The sequence below is a fragment of the Hyalella azteca genome, unplaced genomic scaffold (assembly GCF_000764305.2).
Source record: "Hyalella azteca isolate HAZT.00-mixed unplaced genomic scaffold, Hazt_2.0.2 contig9747, whole genome shotgun sequence".
NCBI lineage: Eukaryota > Metazoa > Arthropoda > Malacostraca > Amphipoda > Hyalellidae > Hyalella > Hyalella azteca.
This window is the reverse complement of record NW_025939809.1, coordinates 1-18139: the sequence shown is the minus strand read 5'-3', so window position 1 is coordinate 18139 and position 18139 is coordinate 1. Positions and strand designations below refer to the sequence as shown.

Below are 18139 nucleotides of genomic sequence, written 5' to 3'. Positions count from 1 at the left end.
TCAAATAATGAGCCTTGAAGACAAAATGTGAAAAATCCTTCGATGAAAAGAGATTGTTTTACTATTGCTACTTTTGGATTATTAATTAAACATAGGAATCCACTAAGTTTCACAATCATTAAATTCACAATCGTTTCATTCACAATCATTAAATGCTAGAAAATTAAAAAACTAAGATGATAACAGTAATGTAAGGTAAGTGATCTACATGCAACCAATTGCTGCATACAGTAACATTAATTCAAAGAAAGTGTTCTACATGCAACTAATTGCTGCATACAGTAATAGTAGTGGGCAGAAAGTGTCCAATTCATAAAAAGTTCTGAGGAAAAAACTGAAAATTCATTTTTTAGAGGCTTGCACTATAGGTGTTTAATTCCTGCATGTAATAAATTCTTACACTGGTTCCAAACTAAATTAGAGATTTACCAAATCAAATTAAAAATTTGGCAACATTTTAGCATCTGCAACTGTGTCTTCAGAAGCTCTTGCCAACACATTTCTCTACAAAAAACCATTTACGTGTATTTTAGGCACAAAATCTTCAAGGTTTAGTTAGTTCTGGTGGCTGGTGACATATCCACAATATTACCATTGACACTTTAAGCCTAAAATGTTTATCTTATGACAATTGTCAAACTAAAGGCCCAGTCTGATCTCTGTTGTTAGTCAAGAACAAAAACCATAGGACATTTTTTTCATAAATGAGAAATGCACTAAAATTGGCAAATTTTAGCAGGCATGGAATATTGAAAAAAATTAAAACCTTTCAAGATTCAACTAGAGACCACGTCCAAGAGCTATTTTGCCATTCTTGGAGTCGCAAGATTCCTGGCATTTCCTGTAAGAAGAAGGAACTCCATTCTTTTTGTTAACAAAAGTGCACCAACAGGCTGCAACACCTGCAAGATTATAAATGTGTTTAAAAAAGAAGAAAGTAAGAAGTATTATACAATATATTTATTTATATGAATTTTTGCAAATTTTTCCTATTGAAGGTTTAAATTGCACTTGAAGAATTCAATAAATGTGATCAGTACAAAAAATTTTTCTTTATAATTAAAATTCAGTTTCTGCAAATGAAAAATTAGAAACATAAAAATTTAATTTAATTAAATTTAATCAAGTTGCCAAAATGAATAAATATATATATTGATACTTCCAAATTTTGAAGAAAATGGGGAAAGAGCGTCAATTCCATTGTCCGAGTCAAAACCTTCATTTAAATGCTCATATTTCAATTTGTGGACTTTGCAGCTGGTGTCTGGTGATGCTATAGTATAGATAGAAATCATAGAATGATGGTCAGATAATTAGTGATTGACTGAGGCATTATAAGGATGCCTCAAAAACAAACATGAAGCCGTGGTGAGGCTTTTTGTGATGCGATTTCAAGTGATCATAAATGGTTAATGGTAACTTACCCGTGAAAGGGTTAATGAACTTGAGATAAGTCTAAAAAATTCTCTGCTTTGCCACTATGTTTAAATCTATGGTATTATTGCAGATTAACTACATCCAAAAAAAAGGGTGTTTTTTTTTTTAATTATATGTTTTTTGGGGTGTAGATTACGAATCTGAAATCCATTTTTGGCGGTCGGCATCGGAAAACCGATTTTTTGCAATAATACCGATCACACGTAGCGCACGACATCTTGAATGAAACTTACCCGTTGCACTGCAACGGGTAAAGAAGACAAAAATGTTACCCGTTGCACTGCAACGGGTAACATTTTCGTCTTCTTTGTCCATAAATCTGGAGATACATTGCCACATCGAGAGATCACAACCTAACGCCAACTCGCAGGTTGGGTTGGTTCGCCCAGGTTCCTTTTAGATCAAAATGCTATCTAAAAAAAGGAACTTGGCTGACTTAACCCAACCTAAGAGCTTTTTGTAAAATTTCGATGAACAATCCGACCCTTTATATAAAGGTGAGTGGGTAACGTAAGTTACGTAACCCCCATGTTAGTAAGTCGCGAAAAAAATCGGTTTTCCGATGCCGACCGCCAAAAATGGATTTCAGATTCGTAATCTACACCCCAAAAAACATATAATTAAAAAAAACACCCTTTTTTTTGGATGTAGTTAATCTGCAATAATACCAAATCTATTCTGCCATTTTTAAGAATCACCCATAAAACAACAGCTTTTACCAGCAATTTTTGGAAACTTCAGAATTCAGCCCAATATTTCAGGTAGTCTTTCTCACACAGTTAATATGTGACATTGGCAATGCCAATAGAGTGAATAGACTAGTTAAATTAAGTAGCACTTGGCAAAACAGAAGTGCAGCCTGCAAATCAAAATTCTGACCAGCATTATACAGTTGTTTATTGACAAGCAGCCAGTTAAGTGCAGTAGCCAGTAGCTGGCACCTGGCAGCTGCTGTGATGTGAGCCTGGCTGCCTGTGACTGTGACTCTGTGAGCTGAGTAGTGAGTGCTGCCTGTGGTTTGCAAGTGGCAGACTGGCAGTGGCAGTGGCATGTAGCATGGGGCCATGGCCCCATGGGCATTGGGCATGGGCATGGCCCATATGGCAACACTGAACAGTGAACACTGATGATCAATCAATCGGATTGAAGAAAGCCGAAAGAGTAATGACTCAGGAGTCAATGAGGGCACAAGTTTTGTCAATATAATTTACAGTGCTATTTTTTAAGAAAACTGAAATTACATAAACATGAGTTTTGAGTTGACATGTCAAATGAGTGAAATGACCAAAATTGTTTCTATAGTTAATCAATAACAGTTTATTATAATATAATTATTCTTAGGCATAGTGACAAACCAGGGATTTTTTAGAATCAGTTCATTTTTAATTTCCTCGTTTACCCTAGATTTAAACCAATTTCTTATGTATGATGATGCTGGTATCCAGGATACTTTACTGGTCTACTTATAGGACTCAAAAAATGAACTTGAGGGAGAGTCTAAAAAAATTCTCTGCTTTGCCACTATGACTATGTAATCTTAGGTATCAGTCATTTTATTGTGTCATTGTAAAGGTCCAGGAAATGGCTTAAATTGGGGTTTGCTTTGCTGCTTATAATCAATAACAATTAAACTAACACTAGCGACTAGGTAGTTTTACCTAGGTTATAGTTTTGTGCTCTCGAGTCTGTCTCATATAGCTATTATAAGATTACGTTTTACAAGTGATACAACTTTACTTCGTACGATATAAGTAAACTTAAAACATTTGACATAAAAATAAAACCGTTTGTTGTTACTTGTTGATACTCGAGTTATTTCATTTCAGCTACTTAGACGATGACTATTTCTGAGTTTGAAAAAAATTATTCTAATTTATAATTATAAGGGAGCAGGCCACGGCCAGCAGCATACCGACGATGATAATACCGTGTTTTTTTTTTTTTTTTCCTCTGAGGGAGAAAGCCAGTCGGGTTAAAGCAGAAACAAATCAAATAATAAAGGTTATGAATACTTATAAGAATCTGAATCAAAAATTTACCGGTTACTTTACTTTAGGGATCGCAATTCTCACACGTGCTTTCACGACGAACGCAACTGACTTTCTCCGATAATACCGTGTGCCTGCATAATTTTAGAAACCGATGAAAATTGTTGCACCTTTACTCGCATCCGCCAATGTACTTATTTTTTGCCACTCTCGTAAATAAAGAAGGCCGGATAGATGATATTTAAAATTATGCTGATTTTTACTCTCATTCCATAAAAAATTAGTAAATGGAGGAATTAACACATTTTATCTTGAATAGTTTAAATTTTGTATTTGCTTCGCCCACGCGGACGAAGACCTTGCCGCGCAGTGCTGAGCATCGAGAACAGGTAAGTCCTCAATAACGTCCAGCGCTTCCTGTGAGATGCTGTTAGCATTGGAGTAGAGGTCGAGATAGTGTTCAACCCACCTGCTCGGTCTTGCTGGAAATAGGCTCACCCGACATAGACCTCAGTAGTGCAGTTTTTGCCACTCGTCTCCAAGTCGCTAGCTTGATCCCTCGTACATCCTCCTAACATTGCCAGAGTCTGAGGCTCGCTGAATGCTGTCAGACAGTTGCAGCCAGTGGGTGTTTGCGCAGCGGCGAGTCATCTGTTGGGCCTGTTTCCGAGCCGCTCTTAGTGCCTGTTGGTTCCGCTGATTTGAGTCATTTTTGTACCGAAACATGGCTCTTCTTTTCCTGTCGATGTCTGGTTCCAACTCACCGATGTTGACCTCAAACCAGTCAGCACTTTTGCGCTTCTTTATGCCGTATGCCATGAGAGCAACGTAATAGATGGCACTGCGGAGAGCGCTCCACTCATCGACTGTTCGCTCTGCCCGTTCGCCAGAGAGCAAGTCGGCGAGATGCTCGACCAAAATTTGGTTTCTAGCGGGACAGGAGGCCTTGCTGGCATCAATTCTTGGCTGGCACTTCCTCTTAAGGCTGTGTAATATTTTTGGTCGAATTTAATGTTAAATATGACCAAGGAGTGGTCAGTGTCGCAGTCATCGCTGTGGTACACTCTTGTGATGCGCACGCTATTCAAAGAGTCGCGTCGTGTGATAATCAAGTCCAGCTGGTGCCAGTTCTTCGATCTTGGAGGTTTCCAGTATGCCCTGTGGCACAGCTTGTTCTGGAAAAACGTGTTCGTCACGCACATGTTGCGGTAGCAGCAGAATTTAGCAACCTCTGACCGTTTTCATTCATCTTCCCAATCCCAGTAAATCAGACCAGTCGTGGTCCGTCCCAACTCTGACGTTGAAATCACTTCCGAGGTAAATATACTAATATGCTCCGACAATGGGATTCTGTCAATGGTATTGCCACGAGTTCGTAGACCTGTATTTGGCGTCAGGCGATGCTTGGAGTATTGTTGCGTATACGCAAATGATGTTTGTAAAACCAGCCGAGGTTGGAAGACGCAGAGTGAGGATCCTCTTGATGCCACCATGCGTGGGTTCAATCATGCGAAGCAGGGTGTTCCTGACGGCAAAGCCAACTCCATGTTCCCCAGCTTCCCCGACACCTTTCCCTGCCAGAAGGTGTAGTGTTTCTCTTTCAGGGAGTCGAGTTTCCTGTAGCGCTGCTATATCCACATTTAGTCTATGCAACTCTCTGTCAATCACAGCGGTCTGACGAAAGTCTGAAATTACACGGAGGTAATCGGATAGGCCGGTGCGCATCGTACGCACGTTATAGCTTGAGATTCGAAGTGATAGACACTAATGGGGGACGATCAACCCTCCCACCGTCGAGACAGCCCGCGGCGTCCAACTCTACGCCAATTGAGCGGGGCTTGATAACCCGCAACTATCACTATAACCATCGCCTGCCGTTGTGCTATCACAGTCGTGAGGCAGGAGTGACCTCTCTAGGGCGCCGGCCTGGGCGGTAGTAAGGAGATCTTGCGCTGCCCAAACAACAGGATCTCCCCCTCGGTCGAGCCGACTGGACCCAAGGAAATGCAAGCATTACATTTGGAGCCGACTTGACTGCAGGTCTTAGTTGACAGCCAGCCGGCTTAGGAACTCCGACTCCAGATTTTTCCTCGAGGTTTACTCCTGAAGCCTTTCCTATGTGAGAGTGTAGCCGCAAGGCAGTGGAGGTTAAAGTAATCAGGGTTTTTCTTACCTTAGCTGGACAATCAGCCTTGACTAGCGAGTCCCATCAACCCGAGAATAATCACCGTGAACATTGTTAATAAAGTGCTGCATTGTAACAATCATTTGTGCAGGATCGTAGAATGTGAGCCACAATTTGAGGCGAACTTTGACTACCAAAGTCCCGCTGTGGCTATTATTTACTAACAGACACAGAAAAACATGCTCACTAGACCCTAGCTACTTAGGCTGCCAAATAAAACATAATTTTGCCATATATGCCGAGGATATTCGCTGCTAGCCACGAATATATGAAGATGAACAAAAATTAAAGCACCAAAAATTACTCCGAAAACAGTCTCAAGGTTCTAACAAATCCAGTAGTTTGAAGGTTGATGGCTGGGGTCCTATCCTTAATGATGAGGGCCTCAGCTATCATGAGTCGGTTGGCGTCGGGGCATCTCATGACGACGCTGGTGCATTCTTCCAGCACCGTACGAGTGATGGTCTCGTTGTCGGCTTCCATCAGGTGGTTCCTTGGTCCACCAGACTGAAGGTGGCACGTGAGACGTCGGCTCAATGTCGTAGTTATGAGCCCGATGTAGTCTATATTAGGGTCAAGTCTACAGCCTTCTCTATTGCAGTAAAATTTATAGACTACATTGGTCTCTTGAAAAACTCCCATATTTTTGCAGGGGTTGTTGTTCATTCTATGATTCTGTATTTTGTTATTTTATAATAGATTAGTCGTTTGATTTTATTGTTAATTACGCTCACGATGTTGTTGTGAACGGTAGATTAACAAAATTGTCAATAAAACAAATTCTCTGGTCTTCAATGAAACCTAGGGTATTATGGGTATTATTATTATTATTAGGGTATTATTATACACATTGAAAATCAAAGTTTGAACTACGAGAAAAGTTACCACTTCCTTATACCATACCCGATGGTATAATACCCTATGTTGTAAATTGAAAGCTGGAGACTCATGCTTGATGATGAGAGCCTCAGTCAATCTCTTTAATGCTTACCTGATATTCTACCGGTTGATGTGATGTAATATACCTAAATGATTTTTCAATGATTAACGCTGAATAGAAGAAGTTCACATCAAAATGACATACTGCGTGTAATGCAAAAGTACAATATGAATAATATTGGAAAAACAAACATACCGATACATATCACAATACCTACAGGATCAGTTGCAACTCCTTGCGTACCTAAAAGCATTTATTGACGCACAATGGCCTTATATAATTATTTAATACACAATTATTTACATGTGAGAACAATAGGCATAGACTTAAATTACATCATACTTGGTTGAAATGACTAAAGGTTCTGCCAGTGAAAAATTATTTGAACGTTTCAACACAAGAAACTAATAAGAACGTTCTTCCGAACATATTTAGTCGATACTTGTTCGCGAAATTCTCAAGTTCATTTGTCTGATTCTAATCACGTGTTTCAACTTCAATATGGAATTGGTACCAAATAACTGAGAATATTTGCGGTGCAATGAGTAACGTCAGACATTCATTAACAACTGCACGAAGTAGCACTGAGAATTGCAGGAATGATTGATGAGAATGAGAGGTGACAATTTAACGGTAGTTCAAAATAACAAATCAGACAATATAACAGGTAAGATCACAGGGTAAAAAGTATGATGAAAATGCAGGATAAGGGGTATAATGACAATGCAGGATCACAGATATGATGAAAATGAGACTAATATGAGGCAAGGTAAGCTCAGTGCCGCATGTAGTAGTCGATGATGGTGGAGAAAACGGCAAAACCCACGGCGCCAACCACACCAGCCTTAAGTCCAGCTGGAGGAAAAAGAACCATGACCAGGTGGATTAAAATAGATTAGATTCAAGTTTAAATCCTTTATTGCACACGAAATAAAAATCTATGTAAATCATCAAAGGGCTAGCAAAAGGACCCACACACAGAAGACGCGTCTGGCAATTCTTTTACAAGAAGGAACCATCCGACTTCTTTAAAGTTTAAACCCTCCACCGCCTGACATAAGTAACCGGAGTAATATTGTCACAAGCTTACTTCCCAAAAAGGATACGTTCTAGTGAACGAAAAATGACTTGAACTGATGGTTGCCGCCACATAAATGTTCTCTGTTGCGTAGAAATGTCCTCAGGTTGCTAAATTCAATATAGTTTAAGTATAATTAAAGTTGAAATTTATGTTTCCCGAGAGTGACATACGGCGGTAGAAGGTCAAATAGAATATTCTCAAAATACACTAATTAAACACATAACACTCAAAATACACCAATTAAACACAAAACAGGAACATTTTAAAATGAAAAAAAAAACGAAGTTCCTAACCTCTCAGCCCCAGCAGCCCCCCCGTCACGCCACCCGAGAGAGTGCCATTCTTCCAGTCCGTCTTGCCGCGGTACTGTAAGCAACAATCATCATTTGAATGCAAAACCGAGCTGAACAAAAACGTAAAAAGCATCTCAATTGTTTCGGCCATTGCCGGACAAAGTAAACCTCGCACGAGAGCACAATTCAGTTACAGTTTGTACATGAAAACTTGCATGTAAAGTACTACGTAGTTGGTCCAAAGCTGATATCCTGATGAGAGATGTTGAAATACAGGGTCATCAATATTTAGCGTTACATTGTTTTTTCAAAATCAATACACTCGCAAAACAGTCAAATGTGTCTGTCGTATGGAACCATGTCGACTGTTTTCCGGAAGAACCTAAAGTTGTCCTCATTCAAGCATGTCAAAAAACACCAACTGTCTGCTCAAGTTGTTGACAAACGCCTCCAAAGATCCAAGATTCTTCTTTCCCGCATTCATGATGGCACGCTGCCAAACCTAGTTTTCAGTGATGAGAAGATATTCAATGTTGAACACCACTTCATCTCCCAAAGTGATCGAATTTGGTCGAAGAATGGGACAAAGGATCCCGTGTGGTGACTAGGAAGCAATGCCCGACCTCAGTGATGGTCTGGGCAGCCGTAACAGAGTCCTCAAGGAGTCCCCTCTTTTTTGTTGACAAAGAGGTGAAATTGAATCAGAAGAACTATCGAGATGCCATCCTTGTTGGTGCATTGTTGCCCTGGGTACGAAAGCACTTCAAAAAACGCCCCTAGTCGTTCCAGCAGGACTCTGCACCATCCCATGGGGCCAAATCGACTCAGGAGTGGCTGTCCGAGAATGTTCCCCACTTCATTACCAAAGATGAATGGCCCCCATCGTCACCCGATCTGAATCCTTTGGGTTTTGGGATCTGGTCATACCTTGAGAACAAGTTCTCGACCGTTCACCATAGCAGTTTGGACGCCCCAGAGGTCAAACTGCTGAAGGAGTGGGCCAAAATCCCGCAGAGTGTCATTCGTGACTCGTGTAAGGCTTTCTCTAAGAATCTAAGAAACTCGTTATTGATGGTTATCTACAACTCGTTATTGATGCAGATGGTGGACATATTGCATGAAATTGTGGAAATTGTATCTCTGAACCTCTGCCTACCTAAATACATTTTTCAAACATTCACAATTGTGTTTCATTTCATAGTTCTAACCACTCAAATTTGTAACGCTAAATATTGATGACCCTGTAAACACAACAATATCACCATGAGCACCACTCAACATCACCATAGGCACCACATAACATCATAAGCACCACACAACATCACCATAGGCATCACAAAACATCACCATAAGCACCACAAAAGAAGCTCAACCTCGTCCCTAGTAAAGCTATACTCACTGGAAATTCTAGGAATGGAAAACAAGGAATGGAAAACAAGGAATGGAAACGGGAGCAATCCCTTAAGTCTGAAAACAGTCTGTGTGGAGTCAGTGCACGAGTCAGAAAGTAACACTGACACCGTATGTTCGGTTGATGAGCAGTCTCAAGAAACCAGTTAGGAGTCTCCTTCCGACACTGATACTGATAGTAAAATTACCAATCCCAAATATAAAACACAACCGGTTGATGAACTCGAAACTCTCCAGGCATTACTAAAGAAATTCGATAACATGATGCACCACATCTCGAAAAATTTAATGAATTTGAGGGACTACTTGAAGCATTTCGGGCGTTATTGCCAGGAAAATTTAAAGGAGATAGTAAATTTTAGATAGGAGAACTAGAGAAACTCAATGGGCAGACTTTAAGTGCACTCCGTTAGCTCAAATAAGACGATGATACTTACAACCAGGTTATGGGCAAACTACTTACATGGCGCCAAGATATGTGCGAACTTAGGAAACGGAAAACATGGAGGACTTCAATAAGCTGAGATATACCAAGGGCGAATCAGTACCGGTATTCTTATTTAGCAGTAAAATGGAGAAACTCTTCAAAATTGCTTATCCAAAGCACGAAATTCAAACTAACAACATAACGTACTACGAGAAAAATTTTGGAAATTCATTCCAAAAGTCTTTAAAAGAATTGTGGCCAACCGAATCATCAGTGACAAAATAAACAATAAAAAGGTAAAGTGGAGCTCTCTATTCATCAATGCGCTAGGTTCAAGGAGGTCGAAGATGAGAACGAGAAGAAACTGACTCAGAAAATGGAGAGAATTCTTACACAAGCAAAGATGAAATTGTTGTATGCACTAGACAAAAGCAGAAAAATAAAGATACGGCGACTCAAGATGATAGGACACTTACGAATTTTTTGCTTCCGGAAATTAGGTCGCGAAAAGGTTACTATCCTCATCAGGTGACAAACAACAACCCAAATTTTTCGGCCTTTGGACATATGTCACGACCGACACATTCTTCCGTACACCACATGACTGGACCCACACCGAAGTCATCGCGATAAGACTAGAACCCGCCTTGCTTCCAAAATAGGGACCTAAATTTTCAACCACAAGAAAGCCTCGCATCAGTTAATGAAACGTGCAGGAATTGCAATGGATTTGGACATGATATATCAAAGTGCAGGACTAAACACAATGCTTTTTATGCTTGAGGGAAGCAAGGACATCACTACAGAGATTGCTGGCAACGACGAAGAACATTTGCCCCGAGATTTCAGTCATAACAACAAGGAAACCGATACTGTGGGAGTGCAAGGCTATCAGACAAATCAAGCAACCTCACGTCCGAAACATTATAAAAAAATTATTTCAATGGAAGGCCAAAGATTGGGTCTCAGTCGAGTTTTTTAAGGGATTTGAAAATTGTGAAGAAACAATCGAACGGCAATTGGACTTAAAATTTTCTGCTGGTAAACACGGGTATTGAAGGAGAAGTTTTGAGAGAGCAAAGGTTCTTTTGCCAACCCAGCTTTTTTTCACCTTCGGCTTCTGTAGTGAAAATATAAGATCTGTTAATGATCAAATGTAGATCACTTTTCATATATCCAATTCACACGACTTGATAACTTACTCCGCGGCCTTCAGCCTTGCCTTCAGCCATGCTGGTTATTTGAATTTTCTCGCCAACGCAATGTACAGTAGACTTTCTATTATGGCAAGTGCGTATTAGTGGTTCCTAGCTACAGCTTCACGCTTGTTGAGATGTGGCGCCATCAACTACTATTGCTGGAATGTAATGCTGCACGCTTGTTGCAATGATCAACTTACACTTTCAATGGAGCATTCGACGGCGCTGAAGACGCAGCCAATGGCAGCAAAATTCTTTGCATACGAGAGGGTGGAGACTTTCATCTCACGCAAGACCTGTCAATTAAATCTTGTATGAGAGATGTACCGTATAAATTAGAAAAAAATTGTCAATTCCATCAAAGATAAAAAGAATTCCTACAAAGGCTCTTGGTTGAACCTACAGATCTAGAAAATGGCTTATTTGTGCGAGGGAAGTGAGAGAAAATGAATGATAATCACTAATCCAACAACTAGAAAACCGGGAAAAACGGAAAGATTTAAAAAAATGAGATGATTCATTATGACAAAATTATTTCATCAAATAAAATATAACTTGTATAATTGAATGCACCAATTGAACTGAAAGTGACACTTAAGATTTCTTGGCAGTGGGCAGTTCATACCAAAACACCATATCTTCCCAAGAGCTGAACTACGAGCCCGTGCTGATTGCAATCCTAACGTAGTACCATAAAGGTTATGCATTTAAGAAAAACAGTAATAATCAAGGCATAATTCATACAACAAATGATTCTCAAGATCTAACTTGTCTGGCTGATGGTGGCTCTTGGTCCGGAGCTGTGATGTTGGGAGAGATACTGGCAGAAAACAAGCCCAGTCCAGCCCCCAAAACAAAACCTGCAAAATGATCACGTTATTCCAACACCAATTAAGATAAAAAGTATGCCTAAAATCAGTGAATGTGGATTTATCTTGTAACAAGTATGGCTGATGTTTTACTGTTGAAAATGAATCTCAAGGTGAATATTTTTGCTTTTGAGCAGTGATAGATTGCTTGATTAAGTAATTTTGCAATTGTCATAAATGCATATGAGCCTATTGTTTGTTTTAAGCATGCAAATCAATGCAATGGTTGCAATTTATGAATTGTATATTGATACAGTACCTATATGTCTTTCAGCAAGGCTTAGCTCAATAGTGGTAGGTTCAAGATGGCCAAGATGGCGAAATCAGCTGTTGAGCATTGATATATATTTCATGTAGCTAAAGAGTGAAGAATTTTGGCATTAGACAATCATAATCATAAATGGTACCGCACTGTAACCGCACTGTAGTATTAGATGGTAAAATTTTCTTTCTTATATGGGTGTAATTTATGACCAGAGAATGGATATAGGTACAATTTTCAAGGAGTCAAACAATTCTTTAGATGGCAATTGTAGATCAAATGGCAGGTTTATTAAGTAATAATAACATATTAACGATGTTTCAAATGTTGCAACATTCATTTTCAAGGTAAGAGAAGCATTGAACATGAAGTTTTGTTTGACATATGTACATAGTACATGTAAATTGGATACAACAGAAAGACCCTCTGCAAACAATCTGAAAGTTTAGGCAAATCTGGTAGTTTGGAAATAGATTGCTGGGGTCCAGCCCAAAATGATGAGGGCTCCAGTAACCATTGGTCGGCTAATGTTGTGCACCTCTGCATGATGACGATGCTGGTGGGTTCCTCCAGCAAAGTGCAAGCAATGGTCTTGCGAGTTTGTCTCATGGAGTTCCTCTGCATTCCAGACTGTAGATGGTAGGCGAGACGGTCTCAATGTTATGTTGTTACTCAAATTACTCCAATGTAGTCCAAATGATGAAGAAATCTACAGCCTTCTTTGAAGCAAAATTTATAGACTACACAGCCTTCTTGGAAAACTCTCACTTTACTGCAGTGTCCACTGTTGCACATAGTCTAGAGTTTGACATTGTTGTCATGGGTGTCACCAAACTTGTTGAATTCATCAAGTATTTCGAGATGAAGATGCTTGTTTGTAATATTCAATGTTGTAGTTGCTAGTCCAATTACACTAATCGGAGAACTCCCGTTATTTTGATGGGGCCCTGTCTGCATATAGAGTTTGGGGTTTGATGTTGTGGTCAATAGGGTCACAAAGCCTGTTGAATTCATCATGAAAATTGTAATGCATTCTCTGGTCATAAATTGCACTCATATATATATAAATATAATATACTGGCCTGCCCCAGCAGAAAGAATGGCTTTAAAAGGACAGCTGTCCCACACTGCCATAATTTGCTTCTCCTGGTCAGTGCGCATCACGGTGGGGATGAAGGTACGTGGGATGATGACATGGCTGCGAGCCCTGCCAAAATTGCCGACAAGTTCAACCCCCACCTGAAAATAAAAGTGTTTTCTAAAAGAAATGTAGGTATGCAAGTTGATGAAATGGCTGGAAAACCTGATAAAATTGTCAACAGGCAACAGGTTCAACCATCACCTGAAAATATACATTATTTCTACACATGTTGTAGGCATGCAAGATGACATGGCTGCTAGGCCAGCTGAAATTGCTGACAAGTTCAATACTAACCTGAAAATATAAATAATTTTTAGATCAAATGTATGTGTGTAGGATGATATTGTGGCTACATGACATGATGTTGTCAAGTTCAAACCTCACCCAACAAAATAAATATGTAGGTATATGAAAAGACAACAAGGATTATAGTGATAACAGCATAAAAATGATGTAAAAACATTCATGAAATAGGCAAACTAATGAGGTTTTTAATGATATACCAGAAAAATCCATACAGAATTTAGTTAATCATTTCATTATCCATGCATTTCTTTATGTCAGTGAGCTAATATTTTTAAAAACTTACTCCTTCAGGCTTACCAAGTCCAGCTCTTCTTTGGTGAAAATTTGTTTGTGAGGTTTGTGCATTTTATTTGGATCAGGAATTGCAGTTGCAGCCATGGTGCTCAATTATTGCCAACCTTTAGATAGCAAATATCCTCATAAAACTATGGCCAATGTTCAGAATAAGACTTCTTGGCAGGAAGATCATCTGTTATCAAAATGATCTATGGTAAGGAACCAGATTACTACCTGGTGCTTTATAAAAATTTTGTGACTTCAATTTTATACTTGCAAGACTTCTAAACAATCTTTTTTTAATAGTAGTATTTGTAGAACTATGCAACTAGCTTTCTATAGCAAAATATAACTGAAGAAGTGTTATGAAATACCTACATTAAAAAAAACAAGATTAGAGGATATTGATGGCAATAGAATTTGAAAACACCTCAATGAGTATCACTCATTGATGATTCTGCTAACTCAGCAGCACATGTACCACTGAAAAATTAGATTATTCTTGACTTGTACAAATCAAAATCCAAAAACTGACTAAATTGAAACTTGAATCAGGACATGCATTACTATAATTGTCATTCATGGTAGAAGCATTGAGCACAACAAAATATCTTACTGTAACTTCTTAATTAATGCCATAGCATATTAAACTCAGCACTACAAAATCTCAAATACTGGCCAAAAATTCCAGGTTTTAACATATGGTTTTACTTCTGTTTTTTTGAAAATTATGGGCCAAAATAATATGCTAAAATAATTTTGCTAAAGAAATTAGTAGGTGCAATAGGAATAGGTGACATTGACAGGGAGCACAAGCATTTCTGTCTCATTAATGAGTGGCTTGTTTGGCTCCTGTGGACTGCATATCTGAGCATTGTTCATTCTAGGAGTACAAATTTTTCTCCAATTTGTAGTTAATAAAATAGAGTTCATGCAGCTCATAGTTCAACCCATTGGTACTGAACTGCAAAATTGGGCAGAAGCTATCTGAGAATTGGGCAAAGATGCCCTTGAATTTGACCAATTTCACCCATTCCTATGGACTTTTCAAAATTTCTGCCATGAAAAATAAGAATAATGTCCTAATATTACCTGTGCTTTTACCCACAATTTCAGGAAAATTCTTTGCAATATTCCAGATTGGCATTAGAAGTCAGAAGCTGTTTCAGCCTGAGCAAGGCATGGTGCAATTCTATAAGTATGTAAAATAAAAACATACTTATTTGAGATATTGGACTGATTGATGCTCCTTCACAGACCACTCCATAGCACACTAGCACTGCCTATCACAAGACACAACCACATATGAAGTACACAAAAGACAGTGTCAGCCAGCAGCACCAGCACTTCAAAGGGCAAAAAATTTCAATTAGTTCAAATAAGAGGCCATAGGGTATAGTATAGTATCTTCGGCATTAAATAAATAGGCCTGGATAGGCCTGTCGCCGATTCTTGTACTTTTCTTGACTATACTGGCCTTTTGATCAGATCTTTTCAACGGACGGTAGATTTAANTGAACAGGGGTGTCACTTGGGCTTCTTTCCAGTCGGCCGGCAAAGTCCCTTCGATTAAGGTTTTTCGAAAGAATACTGTTAAAGGGCCGGCCAGGACGGTTGCTAATTCATTGAGCAATCTAGGGTGGAAACCGTCTGATCCAGATGACTTGTTGGGATTCAGGGTATATTGAAGTCAGGTTTCAAGTGATTAAGTTACTAAAAAATATTTAAAATTTATGTTTCCACATAAGTTTCAATACTGTTGACATTGAGAAACTTCAAATTATCTCTTATCATATATACTTGTTAAATAAATTATAATTTGACTAATAGTATAAGATTTGTAGCAGACAGACAAACAAACATACAAGAAGTGAAGTTAAAGACAAGTGTTATAAAAATGAACTGATTCTAAAAAATCACTGGTTTGCCAGTATGCACTGGCGACCTGGGCTGGTTGATGTCTTGATGGCAGTCCATTGTCCGCAAGTTACAGTTTGAGCTAAAGTTAGCTTAGTCAGGCCACCAGGGTATGAAGTGATGATTCGAATTTCGATGCAACGTTCACGTCGTTCAGTGGTGGACAACCATTACTCTCTGGGCTATTTGCTTCAGAATATGGTGGCTTAAGCTCCTAATATTTAAAGCAATATGATGTCACGGGCTGGTTACCGACAGATGGCTTAATCCTTGGCTGATTGGTGGTCACATCCAGAAATATGCTAGACATTCCTTTCAAGGCTGATTGGTGCACAAATTTGGTGGTGCACGGCTGCCTACCCGTACACATCACAACTGATTTCCAGACAAGCTTCACTGCATCCTGATCCATCTGGCATACAGGAAGTGGAAACCTTACTGTGGGCACTTGCAGATGCAGTCTTTCAGATTTGCAGTAAAATTAAGTAATTTCTAAAATGCAATAATTTCAATCTAAATGTGTCGGAAGGATCTTCAGAAGGCATGAATTTTTACTGCCGATTCTTTACCAAATATCCTTCAATATTCACCTACTTTCTATTTTCTGTCTTTCTGCACCCTGGACCTGGAGCCCAGCAGCATGGAATTCTGGATAGGAAATATATTCTCACAGTTACATAAAAAAATGGATTGGATCATTGATAGGCCTACCACGTTACACCTTGTGAATTGTTGTTGTTGTTGGTTGCGACCGTCACGCACGCCGGGGGGGAGGCTCTGGTGGCGGGCGGGGGGCCAGAACCGGAAGAGGAGGGAGGTGGGCGAAGGCAGGGAGGGTGGCTAGGAAAGCCGCTTTGCGGGCCAGGGTTGGGGTGTATACCCTGGGCCAGGAGAAGAAGAACGAGCAGGAAGAAGAGATGGGAGGAGAGCAGGGCACAAGGAGCCCTTAGGAAGATAGGCGGCCAAAGATGGGGAAGAGGAGGCCGAGGTTCCCCTGCCCTTATCAGAAAAAGTGAAGGAGCCTCCGTCCGGTAGCGATCCGGGCGGGGGGGCCTCTGCCGTTTGGCCTTTCCCACGTGAATGCCGGGTAACCGGCCGACGCATAGGCCAGGCTACCCCCACGACGAAGACGTGGCAGAGATCGGGGACCCTTGTGAATTCACAGGCTTGCGCTGCAATGCCAACTGCCGAGCCTCAGCCAAGGTAGGACGTAGGTGTACTGTGTAGCGTGTACACTGAGCCTCTGAATAAATGAATCTGACATTCCTTTCAAGGCTGATTGGTGCACAAATTTTGTGGTGCTTGGCTGCGTAAGGGAAAGCTTGAGTGCATGGGTCAGGTAGAGTTATATATATAACTGTGATTTTGAGTGTCACTGAGTGACAAAGTAAGTTTGCAAGAAGTTAGATGAAGTTTGAAAGAAAATCTTGCAATTTGTCAAGGAATCCAAGAGTATGTAATTTTTACAGTCTACTAAGTAGTAAGTACTAATAGGCTGTGTTTGGCAAATAAGTCAGTACTGAGGATAGGGTTAACAACATCAGCTACCACGAAAAATAGCACCGGCCTGTCACCGATTCTTAACATCACAGAACATTCACAGCTTGTTGCGGTCTCGAACTCTCAACTTAGGGTATGTACTTGGTGAAAGCAGGTTCTCCCGCGCGGGCAACCTGCTCCAACCTGCCACAAGAATGAACATAGGATAATAATATAAGCGTTCACAGTGAAAACCTGTATGAATAATGAATAGGCTTCTGCCTGCAATGGAGTACGTCAACCTGCTTATACCTATTTACCATGATGTACACCATGGTCAGGAAGATGTGCCAGGTGCACGGGAATTTATTTTGTCATTTTAACAACCTGCGCGGTGCGCCGTTTTATGCTGGTAAAGAAATGCGCTGTGCGCCGTACTTTAGAAAGCTAAAATAGTTCTACTATTTTAGTCGACGATATACGCGAGTATATTGACTACGCGAGTCGAACTGACAATAATAAAATGTAAGACATGTCCGGGTTACTTCTGACTGGTACTGACTAAAACCCGGACCCGGACCGGTCCGCCAGACCCGGACCGAGTGACTAAAACCCGGACCCGGACAGGTCCGGCGGACCAGGTTCAAAAAAATAAAAGGCTGCAAATCATCTGAAATGTCGAGAGAACTTTTAATTTTACATATAAAATTTTTATATTTACTTAGAAAAATTTCGTCGCACCAACATATTCGGGTTGCAGAAAAGTTCACTTCTCAATCGAACTAATCGATAGAGAATCTTCTGAAACGTCCAGAAAACATAAAAAGTTGGTATTGAATTTTCGAAAATTTACTTAGAAAAATTTCACTTCAGGTCCGGGGAGCCCCGGACCAAGTGACTAAAACCCGGACCCGGACCCATATATTCGG

General features: G+C 39.9%; 1 protein-coding gene across 1 annotated transcript; it reads right to left on the bottom strand.

Annotated features, from left to right (window-relative positions):
• Positions 1 to 6667: 6667 nt before the first annotated feature.
• Positions 6668 to 14205, bottom strand: LOC108681629 (mitochondrial import inner membrane translocase subunit Tim22). The gene is made up of 6 exons (XM_018170681.2): positions 13836 to 14205; positions 13174 to 13330; positions 11729 to 11820; positions 11161 to 11256; positions 7925 to 7997; positions 6668 to 7405 (listed from the first exon to the last, which is right to left on the bottom strand). The coding sequence occupies exons 1-6, from the start codon at positions 13914 to 13916 to the stop codon at positions 7326 to 7328; spliced, it is 579 nt and encodes a 192-aa protein (XP_018026170.1). The 5' UTR covers positions 13917 to 14205; the 3' UTR covers positions 6668 to 7325.
• Positions 14206 to 18139: the final 3934 nt, after the last annotated feature.

Coding starts and splice junctions, on each gene's coding strand:
- LOC108681629 (XM_018170681.2), bottom strand. CDS start 13,916: ATGGCTGCAACTGCAATTCCTGATCCAAATAAAATGCACAAACCTCAC. Junction 11,821..13,173: donor CATTCTTTCTGCTGGGGCAG/GCCAGTATATTA, acceptor ATCATTTTGCAG/GTTTTGTTTTGGGGGCTGGA. Junction 7,998..11,160: donor TCGAATGCTCCATTGAAAGT/GTAAGTTGATCA, acceptor TGTTGCTTACAG/TACCGCGGCAAGACGGACTG.